Source organism: Sinocyclocheilus anshuiensis, unplaced genomic scaffold (assembly GCF_001515605.1).
Source record: "Sinocyclocheilus anshuiensis isolate Anshui unplaced genomic scaffold, SAMN03320099.WGS_v1.1 scaffold582, whole genome shotgun sequence".
Classification (NCBI taxonomy): domain Eukaryota; kingdom Metazoa; phylum Chordata; class Actinopteri; order Cypriniformes; family Cyprinidae; genus Sinocyclocheilus; species Sinocyclocheilus anshuiensis.
This window is the reverse complement of record NW_015547659.1, coordinates 343,586-368,819: the sequence shown is the minus strand read 5'-3', so window position 1 is coordinate 368,819 and position 25,234 is coordinate 343,586. Positions and strand designations below refer to the sequence as shown.

At 36.2% G+C, this 25,234-nt stretch overlaps 1 protein-coding gene across 1 annotated transcript in view; it reads right to left on the bottom strand.

Moving 5' to 3' along the window:
• The window catches only part of LOC107702222 (kremen protein 1-like), a 66,424-nt gene that overhangs the window by 34,196 nt on the left and 6,994 nt on the right, over nucleotides 1-25,234 (bottom strand). Inside the window, exon 2 of the mRNA XM_016504469.1 lies at nucleotides 5,440-5,602. Coding sequence (XP_016359955.1) covers nucleotides 5,440-5,602 — 163 coding nt within the window. The remainder of the gene's footprint in view (nucleotides 1-5,439; nucleotides 5,603-25,234) is intronic.

The following is a 25,234-nucleotide window of genomic DNA, read 5'->3' as shown; positions in this document are numbered from 1 at the left end:
TGTGTGTGTGTTCACTGCTGTGTGTGTGTTCACTGCTGTGTGTGTGCACTTTGGATGGAATAAATGCAGAGCACTAATTCCGAGTATGGGTCACCATTCTTGGCCACATGTCACTTCACTTCACTTCAACACTTTTGAGAGACCGATCGGTTGTCAGAGTCTATTGTATCTATATCACTCACAGCCACTCTTGTGGCATTACATGTCAATTCAACCACAACAATTCAAGCCCGCCTCACTGAACTGACATCTGAAAGTGGATAACAAACCATTCAATTTCACAGCTAAGTAAACAGTGTAAACAGAAAATGCACAAATGCTTAACGGTTGCTTGCACTTTCGCTTAAGCTAAAGGCTTGACAGATCGAGGATGGAAAATTAAACATTAAAGTTTCTCTTGGAAACAACATACAAAGCAGCAACAAAAAAATATCTCATATAAGTCAACATGGAATGGTTTCACAGCCCATTTTACTTCTGTCATGTTGCCCAGGCCCTCCTAACATACACGCAGTCATGCAGAACTATTCACCAAATTCAGAAAATATAAAATTATCCCTACAAAAAGTACTATGATGGACCCACAATACCATGCTGGTAATAATACCACTGATTTACACGTAAACAAAATTACTCATGGAAGAAATCAGTTGTGAACTCAATTACAGTTCTGAATGATTCACTGTGTGAGTCTGATTCCAAATGCCAATTCTTGAGCAAGTTTGATTCCGTTTTTGTGAATCTTTTTGAATGATTCATAGGAGTCATTTGATTGTGAATTGAACTTCACGACTCACACTGTGTTTGCTGCTGCATTCAGTATAATAGTACTAATTCTACACATTTTGTTTATATTAATGGGGTTTACTTAAAAGCTCAATTAAGCATTGCTATTAGTGTACTATTAAAAGTTAAGTGAGCTTTATGATTGCTCTATCTTTAAGGAGGTATAAAACAGGCTGTGGATAACAGGTCTGAGAGGAAGCTGGTGAGTTGTAGACCTTTCCGTCTGACTCTCCAACATTCATAGCTCCTTTTATTCACAAATAATAGGACGCTTCCTCTCAGCCCCATCTCTCAATGTTTTCATAGCTATTTTACAGCTCACAATAAAGATGAAATGTGAGGGATATTAGGACTTGGCGCATCCATTTCTCTCTTGCTCTCTGTCTCTGGCTCTCTCAACATGCCAAGACTGCATTTCCTCCTTTCAAGTCAAATGGTGTGTAGACAAGCCAATAAAGAGATGCAAACAGTTTATGACATCATTAGAGAAACACACACACACTTGCAGCTTTCCAGAAGCATTCCTCTCTTACACGTAACCGAGACTATAAAAACATGCTTGTCATATTTTTAAAAACATACACTTGTCTCCTTTTCCCTGACTCTTGTTAACTCTTAAAAATCTACTATCCTTTTGATCAGGAGTGAACTTCATACCATATGACAGACAGACAGACAGACAGACTGATAGACTGATCGATTGATTGATTGATTGATTGATTACGGAATTCTTGATGATCCGAGTGCTGCTTCTGGAAGTCTCCCTTGCTGTAGCCAGTCTTTAGCCAAAACCTAAAGTCTGTTATGACACATAAAGACATTCCTATATACACACCCAGCAGACATAACACCATGCAACCGTATGCCTAAAATCGACACTGGTGTTCCTGACGGTGATCTCCCTCTCTTCACTTAATCTCTGTCTGCCGCTCTGAATCTGGCTTTCACTTCCCATATCATACAGTCTGCTGGACCAGCACTCACACACATATACAGAGTTACCACAGCACCGCTCCTCATGGTTGAACAGCAACAGACAGGCTGTTTTAAAGGGATTGTCTGCATTAAAATGAAAATTCTGTCATGTACTCACTCTCATGTACATGCTTCCTTCTAATAGAGAACAACAAATATATATAGAGAGAAAAATGTTAAAGGGTGGCATTTCTGCAGTCTGCTAAAACTTATGTAGGTCTGTTTAGATGGTTTTTAAAATACTGGGAGACTAGCTTAAGACCAGCAAGTAGAACAGTAGAACATAAATACAGATAGATATATTTAATCTGTATCTATCTGTATTTATGTTCTACTGTTAGTGTTATCTGTATGCACCAAGGGTCTGAGAGTAACGCAATTTCAATTCTCTGTGTGCATGTGCTGTACATGTGGAAGAATTGACAATAAAGCAGACTTGACTTGACTTGACTTGACTTGTAAGGCTAGTTTAAATGTTTTCTGTGTCCAAAAAAAGAGAAAAAACACCATCAAAGTACCATAAAAGTATTACATGCAAGTCATATTCATAGTCACAGCTTAGTGTTTAATGGAAAAAGAAAAATCATATACACAATACATGATACAATAACAACTTCTGGAAGCAATAACATGATTTTCTTTCTTGGGTGAACTAACCCTTTAAGCATTTAGAAGAGTATGTCAGTAGCATGCTCTCACATGCCATCTCTCATCTCCTTCTTTGTGTTTTCTGATCCCACTCCAGTTACTATCGTCAGTCCGAGGAGTGACATAACAGCTGAGGCAGCTGTGAGAAACTTTAAACTCCAACAGATTTAGAAAACACTGCTACTCAGCCAGAAAAAAAGGGGATTTTTTTTTTTTAATCAAATTGACAAACTTTATAAACAGTATAAATCTGAAATATTGTGTTACACGTGCACATGAACCAAGAGCTTCAGCATATTGCAATCTATCTGTGATTAGACTCCGGTCAGATTACCAGTTTGTTTATTACAAAAACAGGCCTATGACAGTAACGTTTTGCTTCTTGCATTGTGGGTTAGCTTGTGCATCTAGAATAAATCTGAAGCTGAAGATAGAAAGAGGTTATCGGTCATCCACACTGTCGCTCGGCTGACTTTTTTTCCAGGACAGAGGGATTTGGGACGACTTTGCAAATGTAAACTCTTCAAGCCCTGCTGAGTCCACATAATGACAGGCACAAAAAATAAACCTACACTCATGGACCACAGTCAAACACTGCAGTGTGACTTTCTGAGAAACAATTTGAGTGCAAATGCTTCTCTCCAACAACATGAAACCAATTCAGAATAATTTAATATGGTGGTTTAAGGTGCTTATAGATATAAATACAGTTCATGGTCAAAGACAGAGAGACTTTCAAATGAATAAAACATCTGTGATGTTGAGGATGTGAATGTTTTAGACCGTGGCGACACCGTGACACTCTGACACTGAAGAATGTGTCAATAAAATTCTTATAACACATCGCCAAAATCACACAATGTCTCTTACAATTTTGCAACAATGTCCCTCTTGGTTGTTTTCTCTTAAAATGCATTCTCTTATTTAAAGGAACAGTCTCCCTAATCATTCTGAAGATTTTCTTACACTTGACACACACACAAGTACTGTCCCCCTTTACTTAACATACACATAAATTGTAAGAATATGACTAATGCTGATGAATAAACAGCCTTTAAGGTAAGGCTATTAAATAGCAGTCCCAAACTATTTTTTGTTAATACAATTTAGTTGGTATGAGCCACCACAATTATTTAAACAAAATAACACAAATGGAAAATAACATGGCAATTTTGGCTTATGGAAACAACAGTTACCACGGTGAATATAAAATACTAACATGAAATGTTAATGAAACATGGAAACTGCTCCTGAATAGAATGAATATCATACCTTCATGCAAATCCTTCCCAGCTAACACACAAAGTACCAGTTATGTGATTTGTTGGTACTTTACTTTTATTTCACACGTTGCATGCTCATAGTTCCTTTTGCGCTTTAGTGAAATGATATATAGCCTGCTCTGCCACATTTGCGGGTGCAATTGAAGAGTGCATGCTACAAGCACAGAATAATATCTGACAGGACAGGAAAGTAAATTTTTCTAAGAAGAGAGACTTTTATTTCGTAACAAGTTATGAAAATAATGATAGAATAATGACACTGACATTAAAGGGTTAGTTCACCCAAAAATGAAAATTAGCCCATCAATTACTCACCCTCAAATCATCCTAGGTGTATATGACTTTCCTCTTTCAGACGAATCCAGTCGGAGTTATATTAAAAAATGTCTTTGATCTTTCAAGCTGTTTAATGCCACTCAGAGGGTGTTGCATGCATCAGTCCAAAAGAAGTTAAATAAAAAGCACCCATCCATAAAAAATTGTCTTTAGGGGTTGAACAAAGGCCTTCTGTAGCGAATCGATGCATTTTTGTAAGAAAAATATCCATATTCAAAACGTAATAATCACTTTAATGTAGCTTGCACCAACAGTTGTTACACGGAAGCAGCTCCGGGCGGATGACGTATGAGGTCGGCGTTGCGCATGCAGAAGTGACGAACGCGGAAGCGCAGGGGAGAGATCAAAACAAAACAACGGTCACTTATTAGAAGTACAAAACGAGGATTTGTAAAGAAGAATGTCGGAGGATTTCGATATAAGCCAAGAGGAGACTGGTTTTCCTTTGCTAAAGTAAGGAAACTTTGCTTCCTTTGCTCCTGTTAACAAACATTGGTTTTCACGAGACTCACTGGCACATGCACAACGCTGACCTCATACGTCATCCGCCCGGAGCTGCTTTCGTGTACAACTGTTGGCGCAAGCTACATTAAAGTGATTATTACATTTTGAATATGGATATTTTTCTTACAAAAACACATCGATTCGCTACAGGAGGCTTTTGTACAGCCGTGTGAGACACTTTTTTTATGGATGGGCGCTTTTTATTTAACTTATTTTGGACTGATGCATGCAGCACCCGCTGAGTGGCATTAAACAGCTTGAAAGATCAAAGACAATTTTTAATATGACTCCAACTGGATTCGTCTGAAAGAAGAAAGTCATAACACCTAGGATGACTTGAGGGTGAGTAATTTATGGGCTAATTTTCATTTTTGGGTGAACTAACTCTTTAAGCCTGACAACATCTGACCGCAGATACTGAATAGGGCCAGTGCATTTTTCTCAGGCACTTTTTACTTAAACTGCATCTGACAGAAGTGTCAACAGCTTTCATACACGCCTTTCAAAATAAAAATATCGCATCAGAAAAATATTTAGAATTATGTTTTTTTGTTGTTGATGTTGTTTCTTTGACTGTAGACTCCCGCAACCCACCAGTTGAGAAACACTGTTCTAAAGAACCATTTTTCTACTATAAACAACCTTCTGTCTAATGGAAAGGTTCCATGGATGTTAAAGGTTCTTCATGGAACCATAGATGCAAATAAAGAACCTTTATTTTTAAGAGTGTAATGTCATTTTTTTGTAACTCCATTGCATTCTTTTGAGAACCTTGGAGTAACACGTAAATACCATATGAGTACTTTTTGCAATGCTAAACATCTGCAAATTTGTATTCATCATGCAAAATTCTATAGAACATCACTATTATTTTGCTGTCCTTCCATCCCTACAGTATTTGCCTGACCTGCAGAAGTTGTGTGGTCCAAGACCTCCTTCTCCATTGGGGTATTTGATGGTGTTGTATGGATGCTGGAAAGTCTCATTCCAGAAAAGGCACGGCCTCCCTCTTTCCAGGCTTGTTTGGTTCTGTCGACCTCTGTAGTCCTCTCCATTAGCTGTATAACACTCTGAGAGACACAAGAGAAAATATTCTTTCAATCCAAATGTTCCACATAAATTTGACATAAACGCAACACATTTTATCCAGCAAACTGTGGGTAGCTAATACAAACAGACAGAAATATTCAGAAATCTTCTTACATAATTTGATAGAAATCCCATTTTAATTTATTATGATTTTATAGAAACAATATATGTAGAAAATAATGTAGTTTGGCAGAAATTGTGGTTATGGTCTTTTTTTTTAGTTTTACACTCAAACTGTTATAGTCAGATGTTATTGCATCTGTTAGCATGCAAGTCTGCTGTCCCAGGATGAGTCATAGCGCTGCGGGGAAGGGGTGGGGGTGAATAATTATAACGGAAGAAATAAATCAATTATGATTCAGGTTTGTGATTGCAAAATTGCATTTGTGTGGTATGACCTGTCTGCAAACTAAATACGTAAGCGTGCGACAGTCGGGTGAAATGACAATTGAGTCATCTACCCTTCTTTCAACTCCTGGCGAAAGCTAAACTGCAACAAAAAAGTCTGTAAGGCAACCATATGGACCTGTTTCTCAACCAAAAACAACAGAGACCCAGGACTTATGCGCAGTCAAAATAATCAAGAGGGTAACTATTCCATCAAAGGGTATCTGTTGGCATTTCTAAGCTCTAGACTTCAAAGCATCTCATTTGGACTGAGTTCTGGTTTGAATGAGGAAGCTGGAATGTGGCGAGTGCGTGGATTTAAACCCTGGCTTTCATATGTGAGGTACCTCAAAATCTGATAACATCTTCATTCTGATCTGCTTTCCAAGATCTCCAAAGGCCAACAAAATGAAAATGTGCAAAAATACCATCTCATATGAATATTAATAATAAAAAGCAAACTAGATTTTTCATTTCCATTGCTATGTGACTGTGATGTTCTGGGTGGTTGCTTACTGGGTCAAGTCAAAAAAGGCCAAATTCTGGTCCCCAGATATTTTACACTTAAACAATCAAGGTGGGTTTCAAAGCGATGCCACAGAAGAACCATTTTTGGTTCCCAAAAAAAAGATTTCAGTGAAGAGTTCATAAAAGAATCATTTTTTCTTTGTATGAAGAATATTTAAAAAATGTAAAGAACCTTTTTCCACTATAAAGAACCTTTGAAAACTGAAAGGTTTTATATGAAATGACAATAACCTTTGTTTTTAAGGGTTTATGGATATTTTCTTCACTCATTTTACATACACATACAAATATACTTTGCAAATGAGTAAAGTATTTGGAGCACAGGGAAGATTCTGAGATAATTAGCCTCTGTTTTCCAAGGAGAGTTGCCTAGATTTACCACTGATGTGGGTCGAACCCTTCCTTCAGGGGATGAGTAGGGCATCATGCAACAAATCAAAAAACCACACAACCTCCCTAAACAAATTTCCTGAATGCCATTAATCAAATGCAATTAACATACCTCAGGCAGGACCGCCTCAAATGAATGCTCACAGATAATCATTTTGATTTGTGTGAGGCTTGCTCGCCTCAAAAAAGGGCAAATGCTTTCCGGTGGCTGGCTCTGAAAAAGGCACATTCGAGCAAACGGACACAGGGTGCAGCTACATATGTGGTAGGACATTTGCGCTGCTGCTCGCACAACTGAAACAGTTGTATCCAATCAGAAAATACAGCCCTAAAAGCCGCAGAACACTTGGACAGTGTCCAGGCAGCACTGTGGAAGTCATGCTCGCTGGAATCAAAAAGAAAGAAAACCAGGTCTCATTAAAAAGTGAAATCACAGGCTTTGCTTTTTGGGTGTCATGTAGATTTAATTAAAGTCATGCAGGTGGCAAGACTCAGAAACAACCCCCGCTGGGACATGAATGCTGTTGGGTTTCTGGAATTACGATGACCAGGTTTTTTTTAATTTTTTGTTATCTACCCGTTTAGTCTTAATATTAATATGTGGTTTGCTCAATTTGTATGAACTTAATGAGTTAAATGGACAGATAGTTCACTCGAACATTTACATTCTGTCATTATTTACATAATTCATGTCATTTGAAACGTGCATGACTTTTTCTTTAGTGGAATATTTCATATAATAATTCATTAAAATATTTTTATATAATAAAAATAAAAATATAATAATTATATAATATTCAGTTATTTAAATACTCTACAAAATAAAGTTAATCTGGATATTCTTTAAAAAACAACATTTTGTGATCCACAAAACCCAGAAAGTCCTACAGGTAGAATAAGTTATGGGACGATATGACAATGAGTAAATTCTAACAGAATTGTCATTTTTCGGTGAAATATTCCTTTCGTGTGCTTCTTTAAAATGGTGTTCGATTACAAAAAAGGTTACGGTTAAACTTTATAGCAACATTCATCCAGACACACTTGCAGTGACAGACTTAGGCAGCAGATTGACATTTATAAAGGATGGCAATAAATAATGCGTTACTGGATGGTGTTGTCATTTCGTTAGGGGTCGGTCGATGCTTCTGCTGTCACGTGAAGCTCAGGGAGTTTATGGCACATTGGAGAGTCACACATCTCCCAGAGCAATCATGATTTCCTCTTTGTAATCTTGGACAGAGTTACTGTCAGCCAAACCATGCATTACTAATGGGATGGACGTCCTTCCTACCCACTCTCTGCACAGCATAGTATTCATTATTCCTATTTATGCTTTGCAATGCTCACCTGCAAAAGGCAAAAGTCACCTGAAGAGCAACTTTGCTGCCTCTGTGATGAGAAATAACCCTCTGCTGCTGCATATCTCAGTTGAATTGGGCCACAAACCGGCAGACATCTTGCTGCTGTGGCTAACCTCGGCAGAAAAGGTTTCCAGACGGGATGGCTGAAATAAGAAGGGCCCGAGGAAGGGTAGCAATTATAATTAAGTTGCAGCATTGTAGGGAAACAGCTAGTAGACTGGGAAGAACCAGATAAGAAGGTCCATCATTGAGATGAATGGGTAGTCAAAACCCAGTGTGGGTTGCCAGGCGGCGTTCAAAGAAACACAATTTTTGGAAAAAACACAACCATTTGCACTTGCATGTTCCTGAGGATGAGCTTTCCCCCTCTGTTAGCCGTAATAACAACACCTCCAACTGTTCCCAACTCCATCATTAAGTTTCCCCCTGTATCACCATGTGATGCCTTTGTTGTGGTTGGATCACAGGCCTTGATGGGAAACAGAGTCTCAGCCTCATGAAAGAGCGAATGGAAATAAAACTATAAAATGCAAGTACATCAACAGAAAAAGAAGCTCAGATCAGGAGGAAGGGAGGAACCACTCCACAGAACCAGAAACAAGTGAGTCTTAAAAAAACGGACAGAAGTGGATTATGTGCAAAGAGTTAGTTGCCCTGTTATTATATGTGAAAGGATTCATTGCTAATTGGTTCCATGTTGAGTTTGCAGATGCGCTCATCTTTGTAAGGGACCAAGAGAGACTATGTAGCATTGTGAACAGTACAAATAAAAAAAAGGGCAGTAATAAATTAGACTAAATTTGTTATGTTTGTGACAACCGAAGGCACCAGGATTCACCAGTGACACAATTCTCAATAAAATCCAGCAGAAGTACTGGAGGAGAATAAAAATGTAAATTCTGTCATTAAAGCAATAGTTTACCCCAAAAAATGAAAACTGTCATTTACTCATCCTCATGTCATTTCAAACTTCCTTTAATTTGTGGAACACAAAATAAAAAGTGTAGCTGAATACCCTAAATCGGTGGCTCTAAATTAGAAGGCGGGGATCCACTAGGGGGCCTCAGCAAACTTCTAAGGGAGCCTTCAGATGACTTCAAATCATTTACAATAATACACAAGCATTCAAATAAGCCAAAATAACTCAGGATCACTTTCAAAAGTCTAATTTCTAGATCTTTTGAAATCTTTATCAGTAATAACAAATAACTGGAATAGTGATGGGGGCTTCAAACATTGTTGTGGTTAATGGCGTGCCTTGGCCTAAATGTTCTTTTCTATACAATAAAACTGAACGCTGACTGTCTGTATGACTTTTTGGGTATTTCAAGTCTTCTGAAACCATCAGTAGCTTTGTGTGAGGAAAATACCCCAATTTAAGTCAATATTCACTGCCCCAAATTCAAATTTGTCACATTATAATAAGTCACATGACACATAAGAACCAATGGTGACTGACATCACTGACGTTGCATCATTGACACTTTTTTAAGGCAGCTTTGTTAACTTGTTAACTTTTTTGACAATTGAAATAAAACTGAAATAACATAAAATATCAGTGTTAGAAATATTAGATGAAAACCCTGTTATGGCAAATAACTGAAATAACATTAGTTTAAGCTAAAGTACTAAAATTAGTAAAACAAGAAATAAAACTAAAACTAAAAAGAAATCAATCATGTTCTTGTATTATGTTCCATGGAAGACAGAAGTAAGGCCATTCAGGTTTTGGAAAACATAAGGGTGAGTATATGATTTTAGGGTGAACTAACTTCAGCTATAAAGCTGTTTACTTGAAAAGCAAAATACATCTAATCATGACACAGTCTTTCCATGGTTATTTGCATATTCCAACCCCATGTCTTGCAGGTAGGCTTAATGACTAATGCACTGGGAGGGATGTGAGATAATTCAACAGGACACTGTGCTTCCTTTGGGTCTCGTTCTGTGTCACACTGAATGGAGTGACAATGGTAAAGGCTAAAACAATTTCCCACTCCAACTAGGTTTAGCCAGCCCTGGGCTCAGCTGAGAACGTGGCAGGCCTATGAGACAAGCAGAGAAAATGATTATGTATAAAAGTGACAGTGCCAAACCATCTGCTCATCCGCCACATCATATGAAACACTCACTGAGTCTGTCTGCCTCAGGGGATGTGCTTTCAAAACGAACAGACAACAATTGGACAAACTTCAACTACAAATAACTACTTTAGGACTGCATACAGAAGCCTCTCAACTATATTATCAAAAGCAGTTCCCATTAAGAGAACATGATTTCAAGAGATGTATGTGTCATGATGCATCGCGGCTGACATGGCCCCACCAAGGTGGCCTAATAGAGTGCTTCTTAACCGGTGGGTGGGTTTTGACCTAAAAATGGGGCACAGAACTGTTCTGACAGGACTGGAAAAAACAATTCTTAATGCAAATGATAAACTGCAACTAGCCATGTAATCATGCATAGTTTTGATAGAACAAATAGGCTTATTTACTTCTACAGTATTCTGGCACAAATGTCACTTCGTAGAAGCTAGCCAAAATAGACGATTTTACATGACATTGCGTCATCCTTAAAAACTAAGAACCAAACTGCTCAAGGTAAAAAAAAAATTAAAAAAAAACTATCCAGGCTAGTCGTCAACCAAAATTTTGCCATGCGTGGCCAATATTTGGCATTTTTCCGATAAGTTTTCTGTTTAGCCACTTTTGATAAGTGTCAGAAGTGAGACTTTTATTTTGAGATCACTGAGAGCCTATTTGATAAGCATTTAATGCAAATTTGGTGAATCCATCTGTTAGATTTTCTTATCATATATGCATAACCTGCATAAAAACGCCACAGTCCATCCATTTTTATTTAGGCAAAATACTATAAGAGGATTACAGAATCAAGAAGTTTCTATTTTAAGTATAAATCTGTTTATTTCATGGATTTTTTTTTTATTAAGTTCAAATTATTTGTAATTATTAAACTATTTATTTCTAATTATTTTAGTAAAATAAACATAAATTTAAATTAATGCAGTATCATAATGTAGTTCTATATCAGCTTTATATCGACTAACAGCCACCCTGCTCTTAAAGCATCAGCCATCAAAAAAATCCATATCAGTCGACCACTAATCTAGACTACTTTAAATAGGTTCACATGCAAGGATAAACGTGACAATGCTTACAGCAAGGCAAGTTTATTTATATAGCACATTTCATACACAATGGTAATTCAAAGTACTTTACATAAAAGGAATTAAAATAATAAAAAAATAATAATACAAACTTTTAAAATAAACTAAAATTGATTTAAAATGAATTAAAACAGTTAAGAATAGAAAACGATGATACATAATGACCACAATATATTTTGTACTGTATAACTTCATAGTCCTGATTCAAGACCAGTATATAATAACTGGTGAACTACTTTTACCTAGAGCTAATATATTCATAACTCAGTTTAAAATAAAGTATCACCTACCCAAGTTCTTCTCATTCACAAAACCCCAAACTTCAGCAGGACATTCTGTAAAATCAAGCAGGTTCAGAATTGCAGCATCTCAGTGGTACTCTTCAACATTAACCTGCTTGAGCCTTCTCTAACCTCTCCATGACTCACTTATACACTGCACTTTATTCAATCCTGTTACCTTTAATGGGAAAAGTGAGCAGTGTGTGCTGCCATGTGCTGCCTTTGAAGAGTATAAATAGAATGAGAAACACCTTAAGGCAGCCAACAATTTTAAGGCAATTTTGCTCTTTGCAAATTTCCTGGAAGGTGAGAATGAATTTAAAAAGTCTTTATTAGAGGTTGGAAAGGCATATTATGGGTTTAAAGGAATAGTTAACCAAAAAAAGGCACCCTAATGTCATTCCAAGCCTTTTTGACTTTCTTTATAAAACAAAATATCTGAGACATTGTCCTAGCCGCTCTTTTCCAAAGTGGCCAAGTTATATGGACTTTTATTATATGTTTACATAAATTGCATGAAAATAGTGACTAACAGAAAAATAAAGGCATGCATGCTTGGAATCATTATGAGAGTGAGTAAATGATGACAAAATGTTAATTTCTGGATGAACTGTTCCTTTAATGTAAACCGCCTCAGTAGTTTCTCAGAGAAAATAAAACCTGAATGGATGTATATGAGTTGGCTCTGGGTGATGAATAATAAAGGTCTTGAATGAGCAGTCACAGAGGTTTAGCTGGTATGCTGGCCAACACACAGAAGTGCCTGACACTGTGAAATTGTTATTTCATGCGTAGACATCCTCTCTTGCAGTGGGAATCCTCCAACGCTATATCTGGGCCCAGCTGGATGAGTCCAGCTGGATGAAAACTGTGACAGAAAACTTTGCAGCCATCTTTCATCTTCACATACCGTACGGGGAACAAAAGCTTCATGGGCTGTGACGTGAAAGTGGGACCACAAGAGGTTAAATAAATAAAAGTGGGAATGGCAGACTAACTTGGCACACGCCACTGACACCACCTCAAACCAACCCTGACAGGAAAGTAAACAACGGGGGAATAACACAGATGAAAGCAGAGAAAAATTACCTTGCAAAAAATATATTGTGGCTGTACCATGGTACAGTGATGGAATCACATAAAACCATGGTAATTTCATACAGTATATACCATAGTCAATTTTCATATATTGTACTATGGTATTTACTAAGTAAAATACCATGGTAATGTAAAACAGTATTTATACTGATGTCAATGTTATGAATTTGTTATAAACAATCATATTTTCCCATCAAGTTCTAAACAAAAATAGAAAATTATCAAATCAAATGGGAGTACCTTTAATTTATAAATTATTTAAATCACTCAAGTAGGCAAAAAGTATATATTACCAGATGTTTATTTATTATAAAAAAAAATAAAAATAATTTTTCTTTTTTTTGTGTGCAAAAATTATTATACTGTGACTTAAACACTACCATTTAAAAGTTAGTGGACAGTAAGATTTTTATTTGTTATTCATCTATTTATTTATTTATTTAGTTTGAAAGAAGTTAATTGTTTAATTCAGTAAGGTTGCAAAAATGTATCAAAAGTGACAATACAGTATATTGTTACAAATGTTCTAAAGATTTCTAATATTATAGCTATTTTCGACATTGGTAATAATAAGAAATGTTTCTTGAGCACCAAATCATCATATTAGAATAATTTCTATAATTGTCTTCATGTGACATTGAAGACTGGAGTAATGGCTGCTGAAAATTCACCTTTGCTATCACAGGAATAAATAAAATATATAAAAATAGAATACAGTTATTTTCAATTGTAATAATATTTCACAATATTACTGTTTTTATTGTATTTGTGATCACATAAATGCAGCTTTGGTGAGCATAAGAGACTTCTTTCGAAAATATCATATACACATTTTGCCAAGGTATATCAAATAATACCACAGTATTACCATGTATTAAAAATCATGGTGATAGCATGGTATTCTTCTGTTTGGTCTGAAAGCTCCAAATTGAGTTTGTTTGGGTCACATACATCTGAAATGATAAAGCACAAGTCTCTGCAATACACAAAAGGTAAAAGAAAGCAAACTAAACAAACAAAGAGTCTATAAAAAGCCAGATAGTGGAAGAAAAAGGAGGAATGATCTTATTGCCGTCCTTCTCTCCTCAAGTGCCCCAATTTTCCCCACAAATTGAGTTAAGCTTGTGAGGTAAATGCCGGTTTAATTTACATTTCCTTTTGTTATGGAGGAGGTCACAAAGCCAAGACTCGTAAAATTAACAGCAAAACAAAGAGATAGCGCCCACGCTAGGGTCATGTTCACTTTCCAAAACTGCTCAAGAAAGCCTTTGAAGTGCAACCCTAACTACCAAATGAGCCTGCATATAAACACACAAAACGGGAATCTGCGACATGTGTGGGTTGTGTAAGCGTGTACTAATGTACGCTGGAGAGCTAAAATATGCCGTCTAACTTGTCAGCTTTATCAAAGGTTGTAGATAGCTGCGGTCCAAACATCCTGAACTGACACCGGTTTTGAGTTCGCTTGTATCCTAGCTCAGTATCTGCACACATCAACATGAACAGGATTTTCAAAGCCATGATAATAAACATGACAGTTCGCTCTCTCTAAACGGTAAAGCGAGGTGCAGCATGTGGGTGTAGTCTTATTGTATAAAAGCATGCTCGAGTAAAACAACTCGTATGAAAACTAGCATACAGAGACCTCTGATACAGACAATGTGGCAGTAAAAACATGCACAGCATTCCTCCCTTTTCAGCATCACCTTCTGTCTCTGCCTCTTGTTCTCCCCATTCATTCATGGAAGGAGTGAAAGAAAAAGAGCGGTTTTAAGCCGTAGACTGCCGTCATGTTGTAGGATTTGTCTGGGAAGACACTAGAGCTCATTGTTCCCACAGGACCTCATAATGCTTGTGTCATTTGCACCCTCTCTCTTACATCAAGACCTCTCAACGGATATCCGCCTGCAGATCCTTGATTATTTTAAGCGCTATTACCCAAGAAACCCCTTTGTCTGGAGTTCAAGGACACAATTCTGGAACTAGAAGGAAACTACTAGAATTATTCACTTGGATTCTATACTTTCTACTGCAGTGAATTTAGATTTCTTACAGTAAGCCTTAAAAGGGTCATATAATCATTAATTTATATATCAGTTACTGATTAGTTCATCCAACCAAATGAATGCGTTCTAAAAACACTGATTCATTTCTGAATGAAACAAGTGTTCATCTTTAATAGTGAATCATTGAATCATTTACTCAATCGAATCAATTAGTTTAAAACATACGGTGTCCTCTCTTCTGATAAATGCACACCTGCAAACGCTACAAAACAACACCAACAACTTTTATTCCTTTCACACACATTATCATTACAAGGGCAGATTATCAATTAATAATGATTTATTTTATTTTATACAGTTCCTTGCATAATATCGTGTTGAGACTTCAAAACACTTTGACCATAATGCATGATTTGTCAGCTTTTCAGCATTTTGACGTGCATCACTTAATTAGCTCTATATGAATGGCTTTTCAGATGCAGTAAACTTGCTCGGAAGCTCACCTGGTAAAGCACTGCAAAGTTGAGCTACGAGTCCAGTGAAACACAGGTCATGATAGTGAGTTCAAGAGTTCAAAGACTTGTATAAGCAAGCTAATATGGAATAGTTTCCTCAGCAAATGTGTTTTATCTCAGGTTTGCTTTTGTTAACACTATCAGGGTATGGTTTAGTTAAGGTGGTACGCTATTTTCAAATGCGATACAGCCTTACAGTTTCATCCCCACTTACTGCACATTTCATTTCTGAACTGCTGTGATACGTACAACAACCATAATAAAACATCATAAAACACTGCCTGATTCATGTTCATCTGTTTTGGATAAAAGTGAACTCACTTGACATTTCACTTGTCCGAAATCTGCATGAATCAACTTAATATCATTTTGCAGAAATGTCATCACAGGTACATTTTTCCAATGAGCCTGGGTTGATAACTAAAGTAATTCCTTAAATTTGCAGTATGTTTACATAGCTTATTGACATCATATATTTCAAAAGATTAAAGACAATGTGATTTTTCATGATATGACGCCTTTAAGAGTGAAGCACAGACTACTTCTCCTACTCTGCCCTTCTGCACAGCATTACAACAACCAGATGGCCCTTAAAACATTTAGAGCATGATTTACAACGGGGTGAAACATATGTTTAAGCTGTTAGCAAGAGAGAAACAACGGAGGACATCAATAATCAGTGCTGTCAGCTATAGATTCTGCTTAAACTCTGAGATTCAATAAATGTAAAGATTATCAGCCAATGTTCTCTTGCAAAGCCTGAACAGCCAAATGTTTCTATGGAAAACTGGGTTACTAGATCATGGTTTTATGTATAATTCAAATCAGGACAGTGTTTCTGTCAAATAAGAAATTGGTGAACTGAGAAATTATTATGTTACCACATCTCTTCACTGATGGGAGTGCAGTTGAATTATAGAAACCCAAGCTGCCCCGGCTGACTTTCACACAGGCTTTGGGTTTGGCCAGAACAGAGCAAAGCTGGATCAAAGTTTGGATCCACTTCCTTGTAACATCTCAAAGACCTGTGTTGTATATTATTACACGTGTACACACGAACTCGCACCTGTTTCGGATCGCCCTGTTTTTGCTCAGGTTTATTGGTATGGCAAGAATGTTAATTATATGTGGTTTTAGGCAGGCAGACATGTGCCGGGTGCATTGAAGGGCATGTGTGTGCAACGTTAGACCCTCTGATACTGAGAAAGAGTGATTACAGGCCACACCACAGCACAGTTTCTGTTACTTTAGGCCAAACAAGCCCAATTCAAAACACAGAAATTCGGCAGAAAAGCAGTAAGCGTTTTTAAGCGTTTCCATGTCTGTGTTTTTGGTAACTGTCTTCAAAGAACGTGTACATATAATCAATGGCTAAATCAATCAAGGGTATATAAACAGACATACACTTCATTCCTTCCCAAAACTCCATACTTTTGTCCAAGAGAATTTGAGCTTGAGTCAAGTCTCATGAATTACAGGCAAAAGGCCACACCTGTCTATCTTTCTACAGCTCTTTTTTACATATAGACTTATATTCAACTTTGATATATACGACTGCACTTAATATCGTATTTTAACATAGTATTTACATGCCACTCCAGGGTACTTCAAAGAATATAAAAATACTACCAAAAAATAAAATAAACAAAAAACATTATTCCCATGGTGCATAAAAGCATTGCATCAAAATTACACCAGGTAAAAAAACACAGTAATACCATAGCTAGGTAATGTTAGTGTATGAGTATTAGAAATTTACACAATTTTCATATTCAGATTTTTCAAACATAAAAGGATGTGTACATGATCGCAGCATCTAAGAATTAGTTTTTTTTGGCACTGTTGTTTTCAGTTAATGCAACATTTTCTATGTGTTTCTGAAAATGTTATATAATGTGAGAATAAAGGTATAGAGAAAATGTACATTATAACATTTATAAGGATGAACCAAATAAAATGTGCAAATTAATTTTTTCCTTGATAGCGCTGCCTGCAGTGAACCAAAAGCCAATGTCAAACCTATGGAGTATTTTACTTGCTCCACTGAAGCTCCAATTAAACATGGAACAAGGAGGTTTGGAGGGGAAATACTTAATTTCATTTTATTCCATTTTAATTTTCTAACATGTCTGAAAATCTCTCCCAGCCATGTGTTTTCATTAAAACTAATTACACTGAATGTTGTGTGGGACCCATTCACTTTGTAAAAAGGAAGATGAGTGGTTACCACACACGGCAGGTACAGACATTGCCCAAAAAAGCTCAATAATCTCACGCCTTTTCCCTCAGGAGAGAATCAGCTCATGCATGCGTGTTGCACAAACATCCACCATCTGTGACCAATGTTTCATGCAAGCTGTAAAGTAAGAGACTGTCCCTAAGAGCTGTTCTGAGAGCAATTATGAGGTTACCTCTACTTAGCAGATGCTTTTATCAAAAAAGTGAAGGATCAAAACAATAAATTATAAACAAAAATGAGATTTTTGCATGTTCTAAAAAAATGTGAGAGGTACTTGCCTCTGTAAAACTCTTCTCAAGGTTGCCAGGGTGTTGCTACGAGGTTGCTACCAGTGTTGGGGGTACCGCATTACAAGTAACGCTATAAATAGAACTTCTTATGTTAAAAACAATCAAGCCCTGCTCATATCTAAAAAGTAACGCAAAAGTAATGTAACGCATTACTTTCCATAAAAAGTAACTAAGTAACGTATTTACTTACTTTTTTAGGGAGTAACTCAATATTGTAATGCATTACTTTTAAAAGTAACTTTCCCCAACACTTTTTTTGCTAGGGTTGCTAGGGTGTTCCGGCAGATTGAGTTACTTACAGGCTTAAGTCAAAAGAGTTCAACCCGCAAACATCTATGATATTCAAACTCAATTGAAATTTTAAAACAAATTCCAAATCAAATAAATAATATAAACAAAAGGAATCTCTTCATATAAACAAACTAAGGCTTTCCCTGTGCTCCTTTCATTTCAATTAAGAGGCAACCACTGGATTTCAATCACGTTCCAAACAAAGATGCTGCATACATGCAGCATGAGCAGTTTTTGATTTAAATTAGATTGTATAATTTCGAAACAGAAGCAAAAACAGAATGGTCTGACTTCAGCTTTGTAAAACTATACCACATAAAACATATCACACGAAAAAACAGCAGACGGGTTGAATGAGAACGCAGGTGACAGCAGGTCTTATGCAACAGCAGCAATAGAGAGTTTCCTTGGTTATCGCTGTAAACAAGGCAGTGCTGCATTTATAAATACTACTTTATTCTGTATTGTACAGAGGCAAGATGAAAAGAAAATACCCTCTAAACTTTTCTGAAGACAGTCAGTTCCTCTCAGAGATACATTCATATAAACCCCCAACCCCAACTGTATTGCCATTCATTAACAACTCGACGGGGCGCATTATTATATCCTATTATATCCTAAACACTAATTTTTCTTAAAAAGCACAATATATAAGTATGTTTTAAATTAAATTAAATTAAATTAAATTAAATTAAATTATTTATTATTAATCATTTTAAATACATGTAAAACGTTTATTAAAACAAGAAAAATAACAATAGGAATATCTCACAAGTGAACATGCACAGGTGTTAAAAATTATATATGGAAAGATAAACATCAAATAATAATTTAATTAATTAAAGTAAATCATTTATGTCATATAGATTTAGCTAATAAAAATGTTTGGGAACCCCAGCTCTAAAACACTATATAACATTATCTTTCTTTACACAACATAACTTTGGACATTCTAGCAGACAAGTCAGCATTGTTCACTTCACTTTACCATTTTCTCCTCTTCTTTCTTTTTTGTTGGATAGATGGTCTTATATTGGTATCATTATCTGTTTCCCCATATCAAGTCGCTTTCTCAACATTCTAAAGAAACACCATATGAAATGTGCCTTTCGCAATCTGAAACAAAACAAAAGCAGCCACACAAGACACACAACCATCAATATCTTGCTTTCTCCCACTGCCGACAATAAAACCTGCTCCAGTTCAGCTGCTCAAAGATACTAGGAAAAAACAAAAGAGCAGAGAAACAGATGGAATGGTGAGAGATAGAGAGAGAGAGCGAGAGAGACAGAAGGCGTGAGAAAGAAAGTCCAGGGCATCCCTGTTGTCCTTTCTGAGAACGGGATCAGTTTCATGGATCTATTGAGGACTCGGAGATCCAGTTACATGGCACTAAGAGTGACCTGCTCAAATTGGACCTGAGGAAGCATTCTGTGAGTCCGCTGTTGAATAGGCCTCATTCATCCTTAATACACAGAAAAGAGAGTATGCCAGCATTGAGATAAGATAACCAGCCATTGAACCCTGCTGATTTCAAATACAGAAAAACAGTATTAAAGAGACCAACAAGATTGAATGAGTTAAAATAAAGTAATCAAAATGGCCACAAACTGAAGAATTAAAGTGATAATTCATCCAAACATCATTCTTTCTTCTGTGGAATGCTGTGGAATTTACTGTTTTGTCAATATAATGAAAGTCAGTGGGGTCCAAACAAAAGTGGACCTCATTCCTTTGCATTATATTGAGAGAGAAAAAAAAACACTTAAACATTTAAAAATATTTTCTTTTGTGTTCAACAGAAGAAAAAAAAAACATACAGGTTTGGGTGAGTAAATGATTACAGAATCTGATGATTTTACAGTTTTGTCTATATAATGAAAGTCAGTGGGGTCCAAACAAAAGTGGACCTCATTCCTTTGCATTATATTGAGAGAAAAAAACATTTTAAAATATTTTCTTTTGTGTTCCACAGAATAAAGAAAATCATACAGGTTTGAGTGAACAAATCATGACAAAATTTGAAACTTTAAATCAAAAGGTTATGGGCTCTTTTCAAGTTAAACGACTCTGACTAAATGAAACACGGTTGAAAGTTTCCGAGATGAATAAAGTAGCTTAAACCTCATTTAATTGTAAGTTAGCTTGAACTGCAAAACACAAAGTTATTTCATCCCCACCACAAGTATCTGACCCTCCACAATGCTCTTCCTGTTGTTCCATGTCACAGTTTCCAGCGAAAAGAAAAGGGAAGGTGACAATTTGCTTCTTTGCCACAAAAGTCTTTTTGGGTTCTCGAGCAAGTGAATTCGGGGAAGGACGGCCTGACGGTTTTATTTTTTGCCTTCTTCTTCTTCCTTTAGAGCTCTCTCGCCAGTGGCGGAGAACCAAACTCAACGTTTGCATAACAGTGTAGGAGTTCACAGGACAGGTCACGTCCCTCTCCGTGGCAATTCAACATCCTACTATTATGATATTGGTCAAGGCTTTTGAAATCATAGCTGTACAAAACACCACATAAGTACATGTTTGCTTGTTCGAAAAGGTTCAGATTTGGTCTTCAGAGATGTGGGAATGCTAGAGGACTTCCTTCAGATAATGGGCAGTTTCCACTACAATTGGTAGCATCTCTTCGGTGCGTTTGCCAAGCATCTGCTGACTTTACCGCCATTTAAGAAGCCCTAGTGAATAAACTCTAGTACTACTGCATTTTAAATATTCTCGGCTCTATTACATGGCCAGACAAAGATTAAAAGCCCCTTTCAAAGCGCCATCTAATCTCATTCTCCCCTAGAGAGAACTGGAGCAACCCATTACAAAAACGCTGTTGCTTTCAGAAGAGCATTTGCTTGGATCAGCAGTGTAGATAACTACACTCACGGCCTTGAGCATCCAGACAGATGCGTTTGCATGCTGGTGGCACTATTGTTTGTTCTAGCTGTTCAACTTTTTGTCCTAAGCACTGCAGCAGTGCTAGATACTGTGTGCATTTTAATGTAGCCCTAAAAACCAATAGTTGTTCGGAAAAGAGTCATTATCTCATACAATTTTCATATGCGTTTTTGCATTTTTCCTAAAGCGCTCACCAGGCACTCCCTATGCAAATGGCTAAAATTTCGATTATAAACCAATTGTTTGCTTCTTTGATATGAATTCATTGTAGGGTGCACGAGACTTTTTTTCACTGTTAGTTTAGAGAACGGGAAGAGCAAGAGAGGAAGAGTGTGAGAAAATTCCAATTGAACATGACAAGCTCTGTCTCCAGGCATTTGCAAATGTCAGAGAGAAGCAAAGAGTTTTCATATCAAAACCGCAGAGATGCATGTAAAAGTGAGGACAATGACAGGGAGAACGGGAGAGCTATGCTACAGAAATAATGAAGGGAAACACTCCTCTTATGTGGTGGATCCTGTATTCCAAAGAGATGTGATTTTCGGTTAGATGCAGCTTCCATTCGTGTTTATTATAGTGATGGCATGAGAAGAAAGTGCAGTTCTTGGCATTTCTGAAGTGAAAACGGTCTAGAGGTGGTTAAGCAATAAACCACAAGAGACAGTGCATTACACTGGTTTAGCCATGGGTGAGAGGTGTAAAACCCCTTTAAAAATTAATCAAATGCTTTTTAATTAAGTAATTAAAAATGCTAAAAAATGTTTTCAGTGATTTAATGAATGAACCACTGTATTAATTGTATATTAAATATGATATACAATTGAAATATGAACTATCATTTATAATATCAATGAACAATAGTTTACATATTAAATTATATTTATTTTTATATCACAAAATGATTTATATATTATATTATATTTAATCAGTATAATCAAAATATTTTATATATTAAATTATATTTAATTATCATATCACTGAGAATCATTGACATCATAATTAAATATATAATATTAATGAAAAGATTGTTTATGTATTAAATTATATTTAATTATTATTATAATGAGTGGAAAATGTTTTATATTTTAATAGATATTTAATTATCATATCACTAAGAAATAGTTAGAAGTTAAATATTTTTTTATTTATATTTTATACACACACACACATATAAATATTTATTAGATCATATTTAATCATTTAAGTATCATGTCAATGAATATGGTTAAAAATGATATTTTATTATTATATCATTGACAAATGGTTAATTTAAAAATGATATATGAACCATTTTTTATTGACATAATACTTATATATAATTTAAAATAATTATTTATATATATATATATATATATATATAAACAATGAAAATACCAATGTTTATAAATTATATTTAGAAAATGGTTTATGTATTAAATTATATTTAATTATTACAATCACTGAAAAAGTAAATATATTTTAATATATAATGTCAATGAAAAATGGTTTATATATTATATTATATTATATATTTAATTATTAGATCAATAAAAATACAGAATTTCCATCAAAGATAACTACATAGCGTGATACTATATAAGCTTTGTGAAAATGAATAAAGAGGCACACATCCACAGACACGGGTACAACTGCCTGACAGCTTAATGTTCCGCTGTCTTCCACTGCTCCTTTGAATTAGACAGGGCTGATATGACAAACCTAACCGAGGCGTCGCTCTCCCTATATCGCTTTCTGTCTCACTCCCACTCTTCACACAGCTATCATTCCTGTCAGGTTTTATCAGCTCATTCAAAGTCGGACAGGAGTTACTCACTTTGCCACTTGGTTTTATCGCACTGCAGGCACGGAGTAATCACACCCTGACAGCTGGATTCTGGACAGGTGACGAGTGATAGTATGGATTAGACAGGTGTAATCCTTCCAAACTCTCCCAAGAACATGACACATCTCAAAGAAAATAATCACATCTGTAATCGAAAACATATGTCCCATGTTTCTCAATGCACTAATGTAACATCATCAATAGTAAATGTATGCCCGTCCCTCAAGGACCTTTAATAATTACAGATGATGTCTTCTCTTATTTAGTTCTCTTACTTCTCCAGACAAGTCCTCTGCACAATCTGGCCTGTGTTGCAGCCTGGAATTAAACCACGCCATACTGGTTTCGTCTGGCCAGAGGAGAACTGGCCCCTCGACTGAGCCTGGTTTCTCCCAAGGTTTTTTCTCCATTTCTGTCACCGATGAAGGTTTGGTTCCTTACGCTGTGTATCGGCTTTCACCGTGGACGAAGCGGAGTCCAGCCCAGGGTCGTCACATGTTGTTGCCGCAAGCACACCGGCCACTCCTTCGTCGAATCCGCCGGCCACACCGTTCTCAAGCCCGCCCGCCACCGCTCACTCAAGCCCTCCGTGTGTGACGCTTGTGAAAGCAAAACTACTTTGTATGGCCTTCCAAAAGAGGACACGACTATGTTTTTTTAACCTTAAACCGCATAAACACATTTCATTACACCAAATACACAAAATAATGTTCTTTTTAGCAACATCATATGACCCCTTTAACCATAATCTGGATTATTTTTTTAGATTATTTGTATCATGATGCCATTCTTCAGTGCCTCCAGATCGATTAGTCATCTAAAAAACAGTGAGAAGCAACACAGATGACCAAAAATATTTGTCTGTGATTTTTCTCAAAGTACAAAATAAAGATAACTGACGTAGGCTTTACAAGATACTATTTCAGTCTTTCAAAGTTTCATTAATTTCTGAATTTAATTAATCAATCAAATGTTTCAGTGAATCAATCCAGAGCAATTCAGTGATTTGTCACTCAAAAATTCCATGTGTAGCATTTTTCATATATTAAAATAAATAAATAAATATAATTTATTTGTGAAATGTATAGCAATTTTTGAGCAAATTTTCAAATGTCATCAGCATGTTAAAAACCCTCTCTGAGAAGTTTTTACGTTCATAGCCTACTGCTCAAACGTACTAAAGCTAAAAAGAAAAAAAACCTCACTAATCAACCTCACTAACGGACTAATGACTAGTTGATCGTCCTGACCCATCCCTACATGACAGCAGATAGATATAGCTGACCTTTTGACCTGTACAGACTCCACAGGGCGCCAATCGGACGTCAACAGGAAGTCGTGAGTGGATGGCATGGGCTGTTACATCCTGAGCCAAAATAAATGGCCGCAGACAGAAAACGGCAGCATGGGAGGCGGCTGAGGTATTCTTTCTCTTGCCAACTTTATACAAGCACATTCCAAATTCATATTTATAAATATGGATATTTTTCTAAACTAGGCATCTGACATATCTCAGCATGTTGGGTACCGTGATGGTGGTTAAGCAGATCTCAATCTCTCTCCCGCCTCTCACTGACCTTTGCATACTTCTGAGAAAATAACAGTGTCAGATATAGCTTTAGCAAAACACAAAAATTCCTGTGAAGAGTACAATGAAAAATAGAAAAAAATAAATACATAAAAATGCAGGTTTGAGACCAGTTTTGCCCTAAATGCAAAAGTTAAATGTGATTAGGGCATTGTGATATTTCTAAAAAACTAAATGGGTAGCAAAGTCATTATCATTAGAGAAACCATTCATTACAACCCAATCAGCAGGCTTGTGTTCACTGTCTATAGACAGCATGTTATATCATAGCCTAAGATAAAACACTTTTTAATAGACTTTAAAGGGAATGATTAGCAGATGCCACATTAGCTAGTAGGTGAACTGGTTTGAACAGGTCTGAGCAGGCATCAGGTACAGAACAGAAGCTCCTAACTACCCATAGGTCACCTAATGCTTGACCTTTGACCCATGGTGTAACATCACACAAAAGAGAGAGGGACACAGATGACCATCATAAATCTCCCATATACACCCACATACCATTAGCAAACTTTATTCTACGCAATCCAGCATGTGTTAAACTATAATAATAAGTTTAAAATGATAAGGATTGCAGTTCACAAGTAATGAGAAAGTCTCTAATTAAATGTATCAAAAAGAACAATTTTGATTTATTTACAAAATTAAATTAATTTGTAAACTGGATTAATTTCAAAATCGAATTAATCAATCAAATATTTGAGTGAATTCATTCAGAACGGTTTTTCCATGTGC